Below are 22,176 nucleotides of genomic sequence, written 5' to 3' on the forward strand. Positions count from 1 at the left end.
ATAACCTAAACGTATGGAAGAACTAGGCTCTGTATACCATGTGAAAATAGGTGATGAAGCGCATGCCTTGGCAGGAGCGCATGTTGCATGTTATATAGCAACCAGGGGCGGCGCACAAGATACATGAGGTTAGGGATTAGGTTAGGTGGAGATTGATCTCTTAAACTAACTACTAGGATCTTATCTCAACACCTAACCTATCCTAACAATATACAACACACGCAATACACAACGCAATATATAACATGTTTAACACACCTTGCAGTGCACCAAGCCTCGCCACTTGACCATAGTGACCAAGTGAAATTTCGGTGAGCTTTGGAAGGTGCTTGACACCAATGATCCATGATTGCAAACTGCAATGGATGAATTCCATCTTTCCCATGTGGGGCGAAGTGCCCTCTGTTAGAATAAGTATATGTATCGGACATGGAGTTCTAGTTGTATACAGGCAATTGACTTGTACGTCAATTGTCCCAGCCGTGTCCTACTCTGTAACGATCTCTGATCGATCTATTGTGATATAAATATAAGGCAGGTGATCCCAGGAGATCATCACGCCTCAACCAATCGATCCTTGATTTCTTACATGGTAACAGAGCCTTCTCTTCTATATCGCATCTAGATGTCTCTCGTTCCCTTCGGCGGTTCCCCAGGAGCTTCTTCCTCGATCAGCCAGCCCATGGCGACGCTTGGCGACACCTCCCACGAGAAGCTTGGCCGTGACAACTTCCTCCTGTGGAAGGCGACGGTCCTACCTCCGATCCGAGGCGCACAGCTCGATGGATACCTGGATGGCTCAATTCAAGCTCCGGCCAAGACCCTTGATGTTTAGAAGGACGACAAATCAGGCACCGAGACAGTGCCAAATCCCGAGTACGCTCGCTGGATAGCCCAAGATCAGCAAGTTCTTGGATCGCTGCTGACCTCTCTTTCACGCGAAGTTCTAACTCAAGTCGTCTCCATGAAGACGTCCGCGCAGGTCTGGACAGCTCTTGAGGAGATGTACTCCTCCGTCTCTCGGTCACGAGTTATTCAACTTCGGACCCTGTTCGCCGGCACTCAGAAGAACGAGATGACCGCCACCGCGTACTTCACGAAGATGCGGGGCATTGCGGATGAACTCACAGCAGCAGGGAAGAAGATAGAAGACGATGATCTCATCTCTCAGATCCTTGCTGGATTGGATGCAGAATATAATCCGTTTGTCTCATCCATTGGTGCCAGAACCGATGCCTATTCCTGGAGCGAAATTTATGCTCAGTTTCTTGCGTTTGAAGCACGCTTGGAGTCACAAAATTCTGGGTTGCAACAATATAACTCGTCAGTGAATCTTGCTGCACGAGGAGGACATGGCAAAGGAAATCGTGGAGGCAAAAACAGTAGTGGTGGCAACCGCGGTGGCTACGGCAACAACAATCGTGGAGGCTACAACAACTACGGCAATAATTACAGCCAGGGGAACAACTATAACCATGGAAACAACAGTTACTCCAACAATAATCGCCGCGGAGGACGACCAGGACCAGGAAGTGGAACGAATCTTCCTCGCGGTGAGAGGCCTACTTGCCAGATTTGTGGTAAGATTGGGCATCCAGCTCATAAGTGCTGGTATCGGTTTGACCCAAATTATGTCACCGAAGAGAGATATGGTGGAGCAGCCACTACTTCATATGGAGTTGATTCCAATTGGTACTTTGATACTGGAGCAACTGATCATATTACAGGGGAGCTCGACAAACTGACAACACATGCTCGCTACAACGGTCCTGAACAGGTTCATGCAGCTAATGGTGCAGGTATGGCTATTAGTCACATCGGTCATGCAATCATTAATTCTTTTGATCATACTCGAAATTTCCATCTTAATGACATACTTCATGTTCCCCAAGCCACCAAAAGTCTAGTTTCTGCTAGTCGTTTTGCTTTTGATAACAATACTATTGTGGAAGTTCACCCTCATGCTTTTTTCGTTAAGGATCCAACAACGAAGGAAATTCTTCTGCACAGCCCATGTGAGCGTGGCCTTTATCCGTTGAAATCACCATGCTCGTCTCCTTCCTCCGGTATTCAAGTTTTTGGTGCTTCAAGGCCATCACTAACAAGGTGGCACGATCGTCTTGGTCATCCGGCCTCTCCAATAGTCAAACAAGTCCTTAGAAAGTATAATTTACCATGTTCCGTTGAGTCCACTAGTGAGTCCGTGTGTGATTCTTGCCAAAAGGCTAAAAGTCATCAGCTTCCGTATCCTAGGTCTTCGAGTATATCTAGTGCTCCTTTAGAGCTAGTCTTCTCTGATGTTTGGGGTCAAGCACCCGAGTCTGTTGGTCGAAATAAATATTATGTAAGCTTCATTGATGATTATAATGAATTTACTTGGATATACCTCTTACGAAACAAATCTGATGTGTTTCAATGTTTTCATGATTTTCAACATTTAGTTGAGCGCCTATTTAACACAAAACTCATAGCTATACAAACTGACTGGGGTGGAGAGTATCACAAACTCAACTCCTTTTTTCAGCGTATTGGCATTACTCATTATGTTTCATGTCCTCATGCACATCAACAAAACGGATCCGCTGAGAGAAAGCATCGCCATATTGTTGAGGTTGGACTTGCATTGCTTGCTCATGCCTCTATGCCTCTTAAGTTCTGGGATGAAGCGTTTCTTTCCGCTGTATATCTTATTAATCGTGTTCCTAGTCGAGTCATCAATATGCTTTCTCCACTTGAACGTCTCTTTGATGAAAAACCTGATTATTCTTCGCTTCGTGTTTTTGGTTGTGCATGTTGGCCAAATCTTAGACCATATAATACTCGAAAATTAGCTTTTCGCTCCATTCGGTGTGCTTTCCTAGGCTATAGTAACAAACACAAGGGATACAAGTGTCTTGATATTTCATCCGGTCGTATATATATCTCCCGTGATGTTATTTTTGATGAATCTGTTTTCCCTTTTGCCCAACTTCATCCCAACGCCGGAGCCCGTCTTAGAGCCGAGATCTTCCTTTTGCCCCCCAACCTTCGGAATCCTACGAGTAATGATCAAGGGGATGATGATTTGCATGATTATGTAACTAATCCTACTAATGAACCTGATGCTTGTGTTGACAGTACTCAGGAACAGGAAAAACTGCAGCAGAATTTGGTGCATAATAGCTCCGGTGGCAATGATTTTATGTGTATAGAGGATGGCACGGATAGCGAGGCAGACTGCAGTGGATTGCGCGCGTCTACGGGACCTGCAGCATCGGGATCCTATCCATCAGGGTCGCCCACGTCCAGTCACCAGCCGTCGCATGATGCGTGTGGGACCTCCCTGCCGGGTGAAACACGCAGGCCCCTTCTTTTTGCACCGAACCAAGCACGCCCACGCGTGGGCATCGCGTGACTGGTGTTGTACCAGACTCACCCGCGTCCAGATCTCCTGGTACTGTCAAAATGGGTGCACATCCTGTACGTACACCCTCTACTGTTCACTCCTCGGGACTGCACACCAATGAGTCTTTCTCAGGTGAAGATGGCACTGAATCTTCTATGGCTTCTCCCGTTCAAGAAACTCAGTCAATACAGCAGCCGTCAATTGCAGATCGTGTCGTGACGCGTTCGCGTAATAATATTTTCAGACCAAAGGTTATCACAGATGGACGAGTTCGCTGGTGCAACGTGTGCACGAACAGGTGAACCAGATAATCTCGCCGAAGCTCTTGCGGACAAAAATTGGAAAGAAGCCATGGACGAGGAATATTCGGCATTGATGAAAAATAATACATGGCATCTTGTGCCTGCTAAGAAGGGTACAAATATTATAGATTGCAAGTGGGTCTATAAAATTAAACAGAAATCTGATGGAGAGATTGACAGGTACAAAGCACGGCTTGTTGCAAAGGGATTCAAGCAGAGATATGGAATTGATTACGAAGACACATTTAGTCCAGTTGTGAAAGCAGCAACAATTCGGTTAATTCTTGCCATAGCTGTGTCCAACAATTGGAGTCTTCGCCAGCTAGATGTGAAGAGCGCGTTCCTTCACGGTGTTCTAGAAGAGAATGTGTATATGAGGCAGCCTCCAGGGTATGAAGATCCAACCAAGAGGCAGTATGTATGTAAATTGGATAAAGCTTTATATGGGCTGAAACAAGCTCCTCATGCATGGTTTTCTAAACTCAGCTCGAAGCTACTAAATCTGGGATTTTCCTCTTCACGGGCGGACATGTCGTTGTTCTTCTTTAAGCGAGGTGGAATTACAATGTATCTTCTTGTCTATGTGGATGACATCATAGTGGTGAGCTCATCTGATTCTGCGGTTGACGCATTGCTCAAAGATCTACAATGTGATTTTGCTCTCAAGGATTTGGGAAATCTTCACTATTTTCTTGGTATTGAGGTGAAGAGGAAAAATGATGGAATATTGCTGACACAGGAGAAATATGCTAATGATCTTCTCAAACGAGTTGCGATGCAACATTGCAAGCCATCGGATACACCACTTTCAGTTTCAGAAAAACTGTCAATTGAGGATGGTGATCGGCTGAGTGATGAGGATGGAACCAGATACAGGAGCATAGTAGGAGCATTGCAATACTTGACATTGACAAAACCAGATATTGCTTTTGCCGTGAACAAGGTTTGTCAGTTTCTTCATTCGCCCACTAGCATACACTGGACTGCAGTTAAACGAATTTTGCGATACATCAAGGGTACACTTGGAGTAGGACTAAAAATTACAAAATAGAAGTCTACCCTTGTGAGTGCATTCTCAGATGCTGATTGGGCGGGTAGTCCCGATGATCATAGATCCACAGGTGGTTTTGCTGTATATTTTGGCGACAATCTTGTTTCTTGGAGTGCTCGAAAGCAGACAACAGTATCAAGGTCAACCACTGAAGCAGAGTACAAATCCCTAGCTAATGCAACAGCTGAGATCATTTGGATCCAAACACTTCTCAAGGAGCTCGGAGTCAATCAACCTAGAATAGCATGTCTATGGTGTGACAATCTTGGAGCAACGTATCTCTCGGTTAACCCAATATTTCATGCTCGGACCAAACACATTGAGGTTGATTATCACTTTGTCAGAGAGAGAGTTGCAGAGAAGCTTCTTGAGATTAGATTCATTCCCTCTGGTGATCAGGTAGCGGATGGTTTCACGAAAGCACTTGCTACTAGACAATTAGAATTGTTCAAACGCAATCTTAACTTAGACAAGTTATGATTGAGGGGGTGTGTTAGAATAAGTATATGTATCGGACATGGAGTTCTAGTTGTATACAGGCAATTGACTTGTACGTCAATTGTCCCAGCCGTGTCCTACTCTGTAACGATCTCTGATCGATCTATTGTAATATAAATATAAGGCAGGTGATCCCAGGAGATCATCACGCCTCAACCAATCGATCCTTGATTTCTTACACCCTCTTCGAATCTCACCTCTCTCAGTTCGGTACTAACATCAAAATCAAGTTCTCTCAGGTTCTGGAATGCTCCTTCTCCGAAGACTAGCTTATCTCCAACATAAGCATGGTGGCCCGAGTTCTCCTCGAGTGGCAGAACAGGATGGTTGGGGTGCTCTTTTGCATCTTTGGATCCTTGGACGACCTCACCCAGGTTGTGGTGGCTCCAGTCTGGCTTGAGTCGCAGGACAGCATGGTTGGGGTGCTCATCCAGGTCACCTTGAAGCACACCAAACCTTGCAAGCTTACCACCGAAACCAAGTGTAATCTTGTTGAGCTTTTTAAGGTGTTTGACATCAATAATCCAATGATTCCAACCTACAAATGCTAAATTTTGTCTTTTTCATGTGGAGCGAGGTGCCATTCTCAAATCTCACCTCTCTCAGTCCAATACGGCAATATATAAAAACCGAGTTCTCTGAGATTTAGAATGCTCCCTCTTCGAAAACTAGCTGCTCTCCAGCATAATCATTGCTATGAAGACCAAGGAGGATGAGTTTAGGAAGTGTCCTAGGAATTTCATGGTTTTACCTACCTTCAGTTCGCTACCCTCTAGGCAAATCTTGACCAAATGCATCAAACTGCCATACTGAGCATACAACAACAACAACAACCATAGCTCACGAGAGGAGCACAACACCACCACAAAGAAGACAACACAACACATTGTGCAAGAGGCAACACAACACCAACTCGGCTTCAGTGATCTTGGACACCCAACCAGCCACCAGAGTTAATCAATCTCTATCTTCATCAAACCAAGCAGGGCGAGTGCCCTCTTACTCCTCGGTAGGCAGCCGTGCCTATTAGAACCGGCTACGCGGGCTGCCATTGTCCTTAACAATTCTTTCGTTGAGCTTGAGACCAAGGTGCTCGGCTGTGACCGGCGTAAAAATGCGCAGCTCGTCGGACTCCAGCGCAGCGGCGAGCTTCGGCCAAACGCTTGCACTGACGATCCAGGCCCCGTCGCCTCGAGGCGTAGCCGCCATCTGTACGAACCCTGAGCATAGCCCCCTGCCGCGCGTTGTGGTCATCGCCATTGCCGCGTGGCCGAAGCCCAAGTCCGTGTCCATGGGGAACGAGGTCATGGCCGTCACAGCCACCGTCGGGCAGCCCAGCCCAATGTTGGACGCGTCCATGTAGGTGGCGCCGGACTTGTGCTTCTCCACCCAGTCAACCACCTCCTGGAAGCGGTCGCCGTACCCCGGCGCATCGATCAGTTGGCGCACCATGGACGCCACCTTCTGCAGAGGCTTCCGCTGGATCTCCTCCACGCCGTCCTCTCCCAGTACGAAGATGGACGCGTTGCCCACATAGGTGGTCGTCGCAAGGGCGCGGTGCTCTGGCGCCGTGAGTCGACGCCGCCCGTCCACCCACCAGCCCATACGGCAGCGCGTGTCAGCCGCCCCAACCACGGCGGCTAGGGTCTTCCAAATGTACGCCGACACCGCTTGGACCCACGTAGCGCGGCGGCCGTCTCCGTCTTGGCTCGCCATATCTCGAAGCCGGGAGATGGCCTGCGCCACGAGGTAGTACAAGCGATGGACGAAGCTCGCTTCGCTAGTCAGGACGTTGACCATGCGATCGGGGGTCAACGGCTTGAACGCGGCGAGCGAGGAGCTCCTCCTTGGTCTCCATGGCGTGGAGCTCGGGCGAAACAGCGAGCGGTCGTGGACCGGCTGGGCTCCCGGGGCGAGCCTGCCCGTCCGCGCGAGCTCCGACAACCCGCCGACGAGCCCGAGCATCGCGTGGCCGTCACCGAGCAGGTGGTTGTGGCCCCACGCCACAGAGAAGCCGCCGCACGCGAACGACACCAGCTGCACCGACAGCGGGACGTCGCGGCCGTAGGGCAGCGCCGCAGCGGGATCTTACTTACGGACAAGTCCATGCTGCTAAAGTCCAGGTCCGCCAGAGCGACGTCGGCCACGCCGACGATGAGCTCCGCACATTGGTTGTTGCAAAGGATCTCGGGGAGGCCTGTGCGGGGATTAGCCACGATGCTCCCAGCATGGGGAAAATAGAGGTTGAGCAAGGACCGCAACCCGGACTCGAAGGACGCAACGACGGCGTGGAAGCCGCCGACTGGAGGTCTTGGGTATATGCACACCAGTGACACCAGGAACGCGCCATGGAGAAGGTCAATGTTGGACACCCCCAGGATGTGCTCCTTGATGGAAGAGTCGGAGGCCGAAACGAGCCGCCGGCTCATGACTCGGATATTCAGATCATGGCCCTTGTTGACGAAGGTGGCCATTACCACTCCAATATGCGTGTGCTTACTGCTACTAGCTCGATTTACGGGCCTAATGACTCAGGGTTGTACCTAATTAAGGCCCTGTTTGTTTAATAAGTCATAGGACTTTTTTAAGTCCCAACTTATAAGTCATAAGTCCCTACCTGTTTGTTTACAGGGACTTATAAGTCCCAAGCCCCTACCTGTTTGTTTACAGGGACTTATAAGTCCATGTTGCACCGCTGCAACGAGGCTCGGGAGAGGGCCTGTCCGGCGATTGGAGGCACCGCTGCAACGAACTGAGGCAGGCAGAACCGAGGCGGAGCGAACCGAGGCGGGGCGGCGACGGGGCGACGACGGGGCGAGAGGCGGGGCGGCGACGGGGCGAGAGGCGTGGCGGCGATGGGGCGAGAGGCCGGGCGGCGGCGGCGACGGGGCGAGAGGCCGAGCGGCGGCGGCGACGGGGCGAGAGGCGGGGCGGCGACGGGGCGAGAGGCGTGGCGGCGACGGGGCGAGAGGCCGGGCGGCGGCGGCGACGGGGCGAGAGGCCGAGCGGCGGCGGCGACGGGGCGAGAGGCGGGGCGGCGACGGGGCGAGAGGCCGGGCGGCGACGGGGCGGCGACGGGGCGAGAGGCCGGGCGGCGGCGGCGATTGGACCGAGAGGCAGGCGGCGTGCGGGGAACGAGCCTGGAGCGACGCGGGGTAGGTCCGGCTCGGGATAAGTTCCAATAAGCTCCTCCCTGAGAGTTTTATTTGATAAGTTCCAAATCACCACAATAAGTCCCAATAAGTTCCTTGTGTTTGGTTTAGGTGGGACTTATAGGGACTTTTTAAAGTCCCTAAACCAATAAGTCCCTGGAAACAAACATCCTCTAAGGCTTGGCAAACTACATATTAGCAAGATGGGATGGAGTACCAAGTTGTTGGTACAGTCCATTAATAATTCTTCAGATTTCAACAACCTTAACTATGAGTGTTAAAAAACACATTCTTAACTATGAAAGTCAGCTCTCTCGGATCACTAATTGGATGTTTTTTTTTGGCAAGGGAGATTCAGATCTACTGTAAAAGTTCATCAAAAGTACAAAACACCTCAAACGTAATAAAAATTGCATCAAGATCTCTGGACCATCAAACGACCAGTAATCGACATGGCGCCGCTCTCGCTGCTCCCCTTCATAAATCGAAATCTTAACTATGAAAGTCAGCTCTCTCGGATCACAAATCTGGATGAAGAAAAGTATCACCTTGACTAAATTAAAACTTCTCTCGAGTCTTTGTATAGTATTTATTAAGACAAGACAATCTCTCAAGTCGTTGTATAAAATATTCCTTTCATAAATCAGAATCTTTTTTTACGGGTAAAAGACTTTATTTCTCAAATAATAGACATGTCGTTTACAAGAGAATGACAAATAAAATCTGGAATCACAAGTTCCCAAGAACTAGAGGATTTACAAATAAAAGAATTCTTTGCTCACTTATCCGCCACTTGTTTTGCCTCACTGTAGCAATGCTTGAAAGAAATGATTCCGAATTCCATCGCTAGTTGTTTGCAATCAGACGCTATTCCACACGAGGACCCAAATAATCCATGGAGTTCAAGGTGCCCACGGCAAATAAGCAATCTGATTCAACCTCGACTGAATTGCAACCGACGTTGGCTGCTTGAAAAAGACCGTTCCTGATAGCGGTAAGTTCAGCGGCATCAATGTCTTTCATATGTGGGATAACCCTATTTGCAATCGGAATCTTAACTATGAACGTGACCTCTCTCGGGTCGCTGATGGCCAAGGACGTGTTCCTTGATGGAAGAGTCGTAGGCCCAAACGAGGCGCCGGCTCATGACTCGGACATTCTGATCATTGCGCTTGTTGACGAAGCTGGCCATTAGCACTCCAATATGCACGTGCTTAGTGCTTACTGCTAATAACTTGATTTAACAGCCTAATAAGTGAGAGTTGTACCTAAGGCTTGGCAAACTACTAGTACATATTAGCAAGATGGGATGATGCGAACCAACATGTGGTTGGGTGGTTAGAGGGACAGTGCTCGCGTTATTCCTAAATTTATTTCTTAAATCTGAAGATGATATGACGGCTCGGTCTATCGGATGTGCTTATAGGGATAAGGTGAATGTAAGTTGTTGGTACAGTCCATTTATAATTCTTCAGATTTCAACAATCTTAACTATGAGTGTTAAGAAAACAATCTTAACTATGAAAGTCAAATCTCCCAGATCACTAATTGGATTTTTTTTTATTTTGTGCGAAGGAGATTCAAATCTATTGAAAAAGTTCATCAGAAGTACAAAACACCTCAAATACAATAAAAATTGCATCAAGATCTGTGAACCATCAACAGACCAATAATCCACATGCTGCTCTCCCCGCTCCCCTTCATAAATCAGAATCTTAACTATGAAAGTCAACTCTCTTGTATCACAAACCGGGAAGAAGAAAAGTATCGACTTGACTAAGTTAAAACTTCTCTCATGTCTTTGTATAATATTTATTAAGAAAACATAATCTCTAACTAGATTTGGAATTGCTTGCCGCATCTTCACTCAGCATATAAAATATCCCTTTATAAATCAGAATCTTAACTATGGAAGTCAGCTCTCTCGATCACAAATCAGGATCAAGAAAAGTAGGTATCAACTTGACTAAATTAAAACTTCTCTCAAGTCTTTGTATAATACTCCCTCCGTTCCTTTATATAACGTATATTTGTTTTTCGATAAAAATTCATAATGTAAGGTGCATTTCTTCTATTTTTTCTTAATTCTATTTTTAGCCCTCCGAGTAAAAAGAAAGAGTCAATTACACCGGTGGTGCTAGAACTTGGTGCAAACGATCACTTTGGTGCTAGAAGTTGTGGCATACATCGAAGTGGTGCAAAAACTTGGCTTTGACGTGCAAATACAATGCTTATCTCATTTCTGCATACGGAACCCGCGCTGACTAGGCGCATGGGGCCCGCTGTCAGCCATTGGACCAGGAGAAGGGGGTGTGTGACTTGTTTTCTATAGAAACACCCTCGAAATATAAAAAAAATTCACAAAAAACCGTCTTGGCGTGTGAGAGGTGCCATTTGCTTCACCTCCATGAACAGTGGGTTCCACCTATCAGGTGAGAGTGAAAATTAAACAAAACATGCGGATTCTAGTCTAGGTCTCGAAAGCACAACAGAGACGTTAGTAGCAAGCCTGCTAAACCACTCCACCATTCACGTTCCTGTTTATGCAATGGATAACAAATTTACATGTATTTAAACACAAAGCTTGTGGAATTGGGGCTGCAGATACTGCGAGCCATTTTACACCAGTCCATTTTTTTCTATTATATTTGTAGAAAGTACGCAAATTATAATCTCTTCCCTCAAAACAAAATGTAAATTATAATCTCAGTACAAAAATAAAGTGTGAATATTTGTGCACATAAAATATAGACGAATGAAGTAACTAATTTTTACTAATTTTTCACATATTATTTAGAAAATAATCATATATTTAATATAATATCAAATATTGTATTTTTAACATAATAAGAAATATTAGTAAAATTACAATTCAGAAATTATTTTAGTTATACAAACATTTCAATCATTCGCATGTTTGTATAGTTCAATGTTTGTATAATTAAAGTTATTCATAATTTAAACTGTTGATACTAATATTAACTTTTTATAATTTAAATATAAGCCGCGGGTGTGTGATATTTTTTATTGATTAATTGTTTTACATATTAAATACATATTTTTTGTATAATGCACGTATGTATATTTATTTATTAAATAATCATTGTTTGTACGTCTAATATTTATAACAAACAATTATTGAAAGTAATTTTTATAACTTACGTTTTAGAAAAATAAATGAAAAACAAACCGGTGAAAATTAGGCCGCAGTATCGAGAACCCATTTAAGTTCCACATGCATACAACTTGTAGCACTAAAGTGACCGTTTGCATCAAGTTCTAGCACCACCACTGTAATTGACTCAAAAAGAAAGTATCACTCTCCTAATTGCATGTATTTCTCCTTGTGAAAAAGAAGAAAGGTATCTCTCTCTCTCTCGATTGCGTGTATCCTTTTTTTTCTGGACTAATCGAATTACTTGCCACTAAGCAATGAATTTGCCAATAGCAATTTTGTTCTAAATTGTCTATAATTCCGTCTCTAGGTCACCATGCCAAAAATTATATACCTTACATAAAGGAACATAGGGAGTATTTATTAAGAAAAAACAATCTCTAACTAGATCTAGGATTGCTCATCGCAGGCATATAAAATATTCCCTTCATAAATCGCAATCTTAACTATGAAAGTCAACTCTCTCGGATCACAAATCGGGATTGAGAAAAGTACCGACTTGACTAAATTAAATCTTCTCTCAAGTCTTTGTACAATATTTATGAAGACAAAACAATCTCTAACTAGATCTGGGATTGCTCACTGCATCTCCACCGGGCATATAAAATATCCCCTCCATTTTCATTTACATCACATGGTAGATTTTCTTGAAAAAAAGCCTAAGGCCATATATTAAGTATCATAGGTCCTTACAAACATACCTATATAACTGTTTGAATTACTGAGCTTTAGCCCATTATTATATTTAATAATTCCTAGGGAAAATTCCTAGAGGCCCGTATGACACATTCATGCATGGCAAAGGGTGTGGAAAGTTTAGTCCCATCTTGCTAATGGATGGTGTGGGAGACCAGCATATAATGTTGTTCCATACACCACATGCAGGAACAGAGGGAGTATTTATTAAGACAAAACAATCTATAACTAGATCTGGGATTGCTCACCTCAGGCATATAAAATATTCCCTTCATAAAATGCAATCTTAACTATGAAAGTCTGCTCTTTCGGATCACAAATCGGGATCGAGAAAAGTATCGACTTGACTAAATTATGCCAAAAATTATACACCTTACATAAAGGAACAGAGGCAGTATTTATTAAGACAAAACAATCTCTAACTAGATCTAGGATTGCTCACCGCAGGCATATGAAATATTCCCTTCATAAATCGTAATCTTAACTATGAAAGTCAGCTCTCTCGGATCACAAATCGGGATCGAGAAAATATCGACTTGACTAAATTAAATCTTCTCTCAAGTCTTTGTATAATATTTATGAAGACAAAAACAATCTCTAACTAGATCTGGTATTGCTCACTGCATCTCCACTGGGCATATAAAATATTCCTTCCATTTCATTTATTTCACATATTAGATTTTCTTGACGAAAAGCCTAAGGCTATATATTAAGTATCATAGGTCCTTACAAATATACCTATATAATTGTTGGAATTACTGAGCTTTAGCCCATTATTATACTTAATTATTCCTACGGAAAATTCCTAGAGGCCCATATGACACATTCATGCATGACAAAGGGTGTGGAAAGTTTAATCCCTCCTTGCTAGTGGCTGCTGTGGGAGACCAAGATATAAGGTTGTTCCATACATCATTAAGAGCTTGAAAAGAAGACATATACATGTATGTGTGTGTGTTGTCCTCCTCAGCCGTCTGCCTTGCGATGCATGTGTGTCGTGTTTCGTGATTAGGCTGAGTCTGGCTAGAACCGATGCGTAACATGTACAACCTTAACTTTATCGCAAAAGAAAAAGAAATTGCAACGCTTTTGGCTCTAGTGAGAGGCGAATCTGAACAATCATCCAATTTCTGTGAGCAATCAATTTCTATAGAACCAATCATCCAAATGTATTGCAACCAATTTGTGTCGTAAAGCACGACGTATTAGCTAGTCAATGAAATCCAACGGTCATGATTTGATGAGAATACATATTGATGGTCCGGTTTTTCTGATTAATGTGGAACTTTCTATCGAATTTATACTTTCATCCGCATTACGCCTTTATTGTTGACTTATATGAATTTAAAGAGGGACAATGTTGTCCACCCGGGTGATCTTTATTTAGCAAATAAGTGAAGAAGGGTGTTCTGCTCATTTTCCTGCTTTGTACAGACAATTGAAACAATAAATTGCTTCATACAGAAACAAGAGCAATTTGTTTCAGTTTTTGTAAATAAAGTGAGATGTGCTGGCATCTACGAAATAGTAGCACAAAACGGCCGGCACTTAATATTTCCATCTTATCTCAGTTCCACTTTTTAATAAGATGTTATGTTAGACTTTGATCCGTCTCGACCAATGGAGGAAAGAGCAAGACTCCACAGGGTCGTCAAATATTCAAATTGTTTAATTATCTATGAAATAAGGGTGCCAACCTGCTTTTCTAAAAAGAAGGATAACCCTGGCCTCTGCATGATGTGATGCACACATTCATCTTTATTGTACGAAAATATCAAACATCCGGCACAAAGAAGAAAACATAATAAATAATAAGTACGGCAAAGCACAACAGGCCAAAAACAGGATTACATTACTCTTACACATAAAATGTTACTTTTTTATGGAGAATAAACTATTAATGGCTCGCTACATAAACCAGTTGATTTTGTCCCGTTCTATCATCTCTCATAGGCTTCACCCAAAGCTAATGGCAGCTTCTCCTCCGGACGCTGCAGGGAGGCAATCTGTAACATCTTGAGTTTTACGTGTTGAATTGTTTTGAGGAAAACGGATATCGCAAACGATGCAAGGTAAATAAATTGGGACTGTCGAACAATCAGTCGGCTGATTTTCAAACGAAGGGCCACTGGCCGAACTTTATTAGATAGAAAGAAAGAAGAGAGATACAGTCTGGTTAGCAGTCTAGGCGCACTAGAGCTGAAAACCGTCAGAAGCCGCCAATTACAGCTTTACAAAAGAGAACACAGAGGTACATCTAAGGCGCTCAGATTAGGCTCCGAGCTCAACAATACAACCGGCCGCACACCAAATAGCAATATCTTCGCAGACCAAATCCAGCACCCTATCGGCGCTGCTTGCCACCTGGTCAAAAATCCTGGAGTTTCTCTCCTTCCATAGCCTCCAGTGCACGAGGATAGTAATAGTGTCGAAGTTGCGACGCATCGACTTAGGCACGCCGGCTCTGGCCAGGAGCCACCACTCCTCTATGTCGCTAAAACTGTCCTCTGGCGTGGTGAAGCGAGCCCCAAACCTGCGCTTGAGCAATCCCCAAAGTTGCTGCGTGTATCGGCAGTGCACAACCAAATGCGTACAGGTCTCGGGTGCCAACAGACAGAGGGGGCAGGATGCATTAGCCGGCCACCTGCGGCAAAGAAGGTTGTCTGCAGTCAGGCATTTGCCATGAACGGCCAGCCACATGAAGAACTTGCACCTTGGGGGAGCCTTTGACCTCCAGATTGGTTTGTTGCATGCAAAACGCACATTAGCCATGAAGAGCAATCTCTACGCGCTGCTGACCGTAAAAACTTGTTCCTTAGTAAGCTTCCAGATTGCCCGATCCCGCGCACCTGGCGTAAGATTGGTGGCCTGCACCGTATCCCAGACGGACAGGTACTGAGCGAGCGCCTGCACCGATATGCCGCCTTTGATTTCTCTTATCCAAGATTGACTATGCAAGGCCTCACAGACAGAGCGGCCAGAGTCCTTGACGAAGGAGAACAACTCTGGCGCCGAGGTAGCAATCGAACAACCATTCGGCAGCCAATTGTCCGTCCAGAACCTCGCAGATTCCCCGTCGCCGAGAGAAATTGCAGTGGCAGCGCTGAACATCGCCATGACCTCCTTTTCTATATTGTCAGGCAGCAGATGCCACGGCCTGAGGTTCTCATCCCACTTCAACCAAGGCCATCTACATCGCATTGCCCAACCGAACCATCGCAAATTGAGCACACCAAGCCCACCACATTTCTTGGGAGTGCAGACTTGCGCCCATGGCACTAGACAGTGCCCACCACTGATGGCCTCCTCCGCTTTCCATATGAAACCCCGACACCTTCTGTTTATGAGCTTGATCGCCCAGACCGGCAGAGGAAGCACTGCCATTAAGTGAAGCGGCAGCGCCATGAGCACCGAGTTTACTAGAGTTAGCCGCCCCGCTGCCGGCAGAAGCTTTGGTTTTCAGCCCTTCATTTTATTAGAAAGTTTATCCACCAGGGGCATAACCTCCTGACGCCTCAATCTGAAAACTGACAAAGGCAAGCCCAAATATTTGATGGGAAAACCCTGCTTCTGACATTGGAAGTGCTCTGCCACCAAAGATGCAAGGTCCTCCTCGCAGCGAATACAGGTCACCGAACTCTTCTGTAGGTTGATGCGAAGGACAGAGACTTGGCCGAACAACTGCAGCACCGTGGAGATCACCTGAAGGTCATTTGAGTGCGGCTTAAAGAAGAGAACCGCATCGTCTGCAAAGATGGATGCCCTCGGGATCTCCCTGCCCAGACCCATATATGATAACACCTGCTTTTGCGCCGCCCACAGCAGCATTCCTTGGAGAGTGTCCATGGCAATGATGAACAACGCCGGGGACAACGGATCACCTTGCCTGACGCCCTGAGCAAGAGCAAAAGGTGCCGACAACTCATCGTTGATGAGCACCGAGGTGGTAGCCGTACTCAGCAAGCCGCAGACCCAGGAGCACCAGCGAGCACCAACTGCGTTTTGATTTTCGGTTTATGTTTTTTTTCGTCCTTGGGCGAAATGGCCGAATTTCGGGAATTTCAATTTTTTCGGCAAAATCTCGGACGAAATTGCAAAATCAAAATTTGAAAATTTGCCCAAAATTCGACCGAAATTTGGCCGAAATTCGGCCAAAATTCAAACAAAATTTGAAATAAAACAAAGCATAAACATATCAGTGCAACAACCATCAGGATGGATCGAATAAACTTCAGCAAATAAGCTCTAGGGATTAATAAAACTGCATCTGTCCAACATAACAGGCACACATTAGTTATAAAGTTGCCTCCAACATAACCCTTAACAGTCCAACTTCAACCATCACAGCGTAGTTCAGAGTTTAAATAGTCCGTTACAGCCAACAAACTTAAATGATTACACAGAAACAACAGCCCCAAAAGACAACCATCAAAGCATGACACTAAAACAGCAGCTCCAAGCTTGCCTACATCCAAAAGCTTCTTGATATCCCTGGATATTCTTCACATGCCATTACTGGTTTAGAGAAAATAGAGGAAGGGTTAGGATGGAGGTAGTCTGCATGGGAATTATCTTCTGCCACTTTGTGCAACAAAAAATAAAATGGATTATCAGGAGAAGTAGCTAGTAGAACAATATTCAAATGTTATGCATGCTCATGAATGAAATAACAATTCTACTATAGCAATATAGTTTTTATTCACCAAAAAGCTTCAAGAGCAAAGGTTATGGCTCCATATACTAGAATGATGAATTTTAGTTTATAGTTTGTACTCCAGCACAACAAAACTCTAAGGATACAAAGAAAGCAACATAGACACAAACAGCCCGCTGTTAGCTTGGACTAGCCATTTGTCAATTGTCACACAGAAGGAAAATCCACGGTGAAAAATGTGAATCAAAAATCATGCATAAGCTCAAGGTATTGCAGGATAAATATAGTGGTAACATACCTATAAAACAGTAGCTCCAAGCTTGCATACATCCAAAAGCTTCTTGATATCCTTAGTTCTTCGTGTGGCATTTTTGGTTTAGAGAAAACAAAGATAGGATCAGGATGGATGTAGTTCAACATCAAAATTTTCTTTTTCCACTTTGTGCATAATCAAATAAAATGGACTAACAGAGAACATCACTACTAGGTGATCGGTAGCAATTAGAACAACATTGATAGGTGGCAATTACAATAGCAATACAAGAAGATAAGTGGCAACACTGATAAGTATAGCAACTACAACAACAATACAAGAAGATAAGTGGCAACTATAACACTACAAGGTGATAATTGACAAGTAGCAATTAGAGCAGCAGTACTGATCATTCACAGTGAGGTAAACATTAGAGCACCATAACAATTAAATATCAACCTACTTAAATAAAGAAATGCACATCAAGCTATTTGCTTCAAACATATAAAACATGAAGCTAAAATTTTGAAGCGGAGACGCCGAAAATAAGAGACTTACCAAATCTACGAGTAGAGGCTGTTCACTTCCTTGGTCTTCTTCCTAACTAGTCGTCCAGATCTACGAGCCTCCAAATTGCCAACACTTGCTGCTGTCTCCTTTTCAGCTTGTACGTGTGTCTCTTCTTCCACTTGCATTTGTGTCTCTTGCTGATCTTGTTGATCATCCTCATCATCCTCACTCACCCCATCATCATCCTCACTCTCATTATCAACATACTCATTCTCTTCATCGTCATCCTCACTCTCAGTTTCGACATACTCATTCTCCTCATCATGATTCCTCTTTCTTTTCTTCTTATTACCTTTTGTACCAACATAAGAATCCTTCCTGCTTGAGTTGAGACGCCTTATTTTCTCAAAAACAGCACTGGCTGCATCAGCTCCATCCACAATTGGATCCTCTTCATCCTCATTCAGCCACTCCATTATTGGATTTGCTTCATCAAACATTGTTGTGTCCAGCAGCAGTGCACTTGGATCAACTTCATTATCTATATCTTTCTCTTGATCTTCTTCAGCACGTATCTTCAAAGTTTGAATAGTAACCAAGTAAATTATATGACATGCAAGGACAATACAAGGTTGACAAAGAAAGTAAAATGAGTTTGTTTATACCTTTAGGTTGTAGCGGACAGAAACTAGCTTGTGGAGCTTGTCATATAAAAGACGATTTCTTTGCTTTGTGTGCACCAAAGCAAAGGCGCTCCAATTCCTCTCACACCCACTCGATGAGACACATTGTGAGCAAATTCTCATTGCACACTTCTGCAATGCAGGAACATCCCCTCCAAATTGAAACCACCATTGGGATGCAAGATATCACCAATGAAATTTTCAGAATTGCAAACCAAAAGGAGATGAAAATTCTAAAACTAAAGGACCATCTCTTACTTGGCTCCATTCTCGCCGCAGCTTCTTCTGCTAATCTGGTCCCAAACCTCCCTTGGCACTCCCTAAACTTACTTACTTCATCAATGGCTGAAAGAGCACTCTTTGGATCTAATATCTTCGCTATCGCATCTGTTAGTGAGGTAGCATAATCTGTATGGTTGCAAAGGTTGAGCTTGTAATGTGTATATGGATCAAGGACGACAGCTGCATAAAAATAGAGCAACGTGAATTAAAAACAGAAAAAGAGAAATATAAATTTTGAAAGTCCATTCATTTATGAATACCTGCAACCATAAATGTATCTTCTTCCATTGCCTCTATCCTCTTGCCCACCTTGCGCATGAAACTAAGGTACAACCTTGATGTAGGGCCTAGATGTGCTTCCATCTGTTGTATAGCGAGCATCATACTTTTCTTGAATCCGGAAAGAGTGCATTGTTTCTGTGTATCAGCATACCTCATGGCCTTATAAAGTGGCCTCAACGAACCCAATACCCACTCTAGTGTGTTCCACCAAACATTACTGGACAAACATTCTTCAGCAAACACATATCCAGGCTCATACCTCCACTGACACTCCTTCCAATCAGTTGAAACCATCCACTCCCTAAATTTATCTTTCTTCAAATGGTAACTCTCAAGGAACATGAAGACAGTCCCAAAACGGGTGACATTTGGTCTAATTAGTTCACCACCTATGTTCTTCTTCATGTTATCATGTAGGTTATTGTGCTTATGGAAGAACCTACAGATTGTCTTGGCACTCTTGACTATCACATCAACCTCGGGAAATTTGGCTATATCTTTTAACATAAGATTGACGGTGTGGGCAGCACACGGTTGCCAAACAATATGAGAGTATTTTGGTTCTTCTATAAGGGTTTTGCAAGCTTTCTTATAGTTGGACCCATTATCGGTTACTATTTGAACAATATGTTCATGGCCTATCTCTTCTACAACCTTCTCAATCTCTCTATAGATAAAGTCTGCAAAATTTTGTAAAATGCATATACCTAATTAGAACAAAGCAAGTATTTTAAGAACACAAGACAATTGTAAGACAGATCCAAGAATTGAACAAGCAAGTATTGTAGGAACATATGTAAAACGCATATATACCTAATTAGAACAAGGCATTGAGAACATAAAACAATCCTAAAACAGATCCAAGTATTTAAGAAGCAAGTATTCTAAGAACATATGTGAAATGCATGTATAGGACAAATACAAGTGTTCAAGGAGCAAGTAAAATGCGAAGAAGGGGAGGAAGAAGTAACCTGAATTCTGAGTCTGGCCGGATGCATCAATGGTATTGAGGAAGAACATTCGTGTATTACAATATACCATGAAGTTTATGAGGCTCATTCCTGTTGGACCAGTCCAAGAGTCACACATAAGAGTCACACCGAAGTTTTTCCAATCTTGTTTAAATTTTTGAAGAAACGAAGTAGCTTCATCATAGTTAACCTCCAAATATTTCCCATCGATCTCCTTTGCGGTTGGTATAGGAGCAGGCCCTAATTGTTGAGTGATCTTCACAGTAGCTCGGAAGTATGGGCAATCAGCTTTACGTCCAGCAATATCATTGGCATGAAAAAACTTGGACCAAGCTAGGCCAAGTGCATCTCTTGAATTAGGATCCAAAGCACTAGTGATCTTGGGCTGCATAGATACTTTGTTGCTGGATAATTGTTTGTCAAAATAGGCAGTGATACTCCTTTTGCCAACAGAAACCCGCACATCACCCACGCCCCCCTACCAATCCTCCTTTCAACTCTGCGAGAGACATTCGGGTCACGCAAGGCCTCTCTAATATTCATCTGAATTTCTTCTTCTTCATCATCTAGTATGTTAATCACCCCTCCTTTTTGATACAACCCTTCCATAATATTTCTTTCAATTCTCAGCCTGCTATTTTGTTTGTCTCTTTTCTTCCTCCTTGATTCATCCCGACACTCTCTCATTGCATCTCTCACATTTCTTGGCACATTGGGGCAGCTCCTCACATTACCTACAATACCACCAAGGTGCTCCGCGACACGGGTTGCACCTCCACCTTTGTGCTTTAGGCTGCAGTACACACAATCAAAACCCCCATAATACGGCCATGCATGGTTCCAAGGATCACACAAGTTATTATCTTTAATTCCTGCATTGCAAAGTTACAAACAACATCACTTCAATTGAAGCTAGCAAATCAAGATCATGCTTCCATTTGCATCGTGTGAACAAGCAAAGCATAGTAATACCTTTCCAAGATTTTTGGGAATCACTTGCATTTGCATCATGGTTGCCACTACCACTCCTATTTGCATTTCCATTACCTGAAAATCACATGACAAAAGAACAACGGTCAGCTATGAAGAGTAGGTAACTAAGGTAGCCACACTTGCTTACTAGGGTGTCCCCATATGAATGATAAACAAAAACAGTACAGCCCGATCTACTAGAGTGTCACTTGCTTACTTAATGGTATTGCTGACCATTGAAATTAATCATTCGGTCAACATCTACTTACTTAAATAAACACATAACACAACTGTTTTTTATTGGACGTGCTGTAGATCTAAATAAATGATCGATTCAAACATCGGATGCTTCTTCAAATATACAAGCCAGTGGTTGGATGTGATAAAAGACAAGAATCATCTCAATAGCTCAAAACGCAAGCACACAACCCAGATTTATGGAACGATTGTATATTTGAGGATGTTAATAACAAGGTTTGTAACCCACTTTTCTTTTGGACCAAAATAAATACTACCAGATCGTGAGCATCCTTGGTGACTAAAAGCAAAATATGCATGAAAACAGATGTGAATCATACAAAATTACATGGTAATAGAGCACATCTTGCTTCTTCCATCCTTTGGCAGTCAGGCTCATTAATTGTTGGTTGCCGACTCGTCGTATTCCATGCATATGCAGTAGCAAGTAGACGGAAAATCTTTCTAATGCCAGCAGATGCAACAAGTAGAGGGTGAACCCAACTAGCAAGCAAGCAGTCCGATGCAGCAACAAGCAGGAAGCTACTCGTAGAACAATCGATCAAGCTGCTTGTAATAGCTAGCTAGCTGTGTACGTACTATTAATCAAGCTGCTTGTAATAGCTATATAGCTTTGTACAGATTGCTGCTTCAACTAGGAAGATATAAACACATCAAGAACATCTGTACCTTCCCAACCAAGAGGACGCCCTCCATGCTGCTGCCGCTGGCCCGTGCTCCTGCCTCCGTTGAACTGGTCGGCTCGCGCACCATCACCTCCGTTGCCGCAGCCGCCGAGCACCATGCCGCCGTCTTGAAGAAGCAATGGACAGGGAGTGGATGGGGTGGATGCGAGGAGACGTGGAGGGCGGCAGGAGGCTAGTGAGCGCCGGCGAGATGCGGAGGACGCGGGAGAAGCAGCGCTGGAGTGAGATGTGTCTGCTCGATGTGCAGCGGCGGCGCCGCACACGGGAGGAGCCAGAGGAAATCACGAACTAGGGTTAGGGCGATTGGTTTCGTTGTTTTATGCGACCAGAAGCGTAACAGGAAGGCTCTGGAAGCTGGGTCGGGCC

The 22,176-nt window shown here is 44.2% G+C and overlaps 1 protein-coding gene and 2 pseudogenes across 2 annotated transcripts; 1 reads left to right on the forward strand and 2 right to left on the reverse strand.

Moving 5' to 3' along the window:
- LOC123152835 (disease resistance protein RPM1-like) overlaps positions 1–22,176 on the reverse strand; it is a 71,091-nt pseudogene that overhangs the window by 20,529 nt on the left and 28,386 nt on the right.
- On the forward strand, positions 1,142–1,280 carry LOC123155147 (uncharacterized; annotated as a pseudogene).
- LOC123150737 (uncharacterized) lies at positions 16,478–22,116 on the reverse strand. Of its 2 annotated transcripts, XR_006475324.1 has the most exons (9): positions 21,794–22,116; positions 20,867–20,941; positions 19,895–20,766; positions 18,902–19,603; positions 18,618–18,821; positions 18,342–18,535; positions 17,725–18,251; positions 17,212–17,269; positions 16,478–16,774 (listed from the first exon to the last, which is right to left on the reverse strand). XR_006475324.1 is itself a non-coding variant. In XM_044570571.1 (7 exons), the coding sequence occupies exons 3-7, from the start codon at positions 20,283–20,285 to the stop codon at positions 17,730–17,732; spliced, it is 2,013 nt and encodes a 670-aa protein (XP_044426506.1). In that variant the 5' UTR covers positions 20,286–20,766; positions 20,867–20,941; positions 21,794–22,116; the 3' UTR covers positions 17,403–17,729. The 2 variants fall into 2 exon arrangements, 1 of the variants encoding a protein (XP_044426506.1); XM_044570571.1 differs by lacking the exons at positions 16,478–16,774; positions 17,212–17,269 and having other exon boundaries at positions 17,403–18,251.

The sequence above is a fragment of the Triticum aestivum genome, chromosome 7A (assembly GCF_018294505.1).
Source record: "Triticum aestivum cultivar Chinese Spring chromosome 7A, IWGSC CS RefSeq v2.1, whole genome shotgun sequence".
Classification (NCBI taxonomy): Eukaryota; Viridiplantae; Streptophyta; class Magnoliopsida; order Poales; family Poaceae; genus Triticum; species Triticum aestivum.

Coding starts and splice junctions, on each gene's coding strand:
- LOC123150737 (XM_044570571.1), bottom strand. CDS start 20,285: ATGCAGCCCAAGATCACTAGTGCTTTGGATCCTAATTCAAGAGATGCA. Junction 18,822..18,901: donor AGATACATTTATGGTTGCAG/GTATTCATAAAT, acceptor ATTTTTATGCAG/CTGTCGTCCTTGATCCATAT. Junction 18,252..18,341: donor CTGTCCGCTACAACCTAAAG/GTATAAACAAAC, acceptor CAAACTTTGAAG/ATACGTGCTGAAGAAGATCA.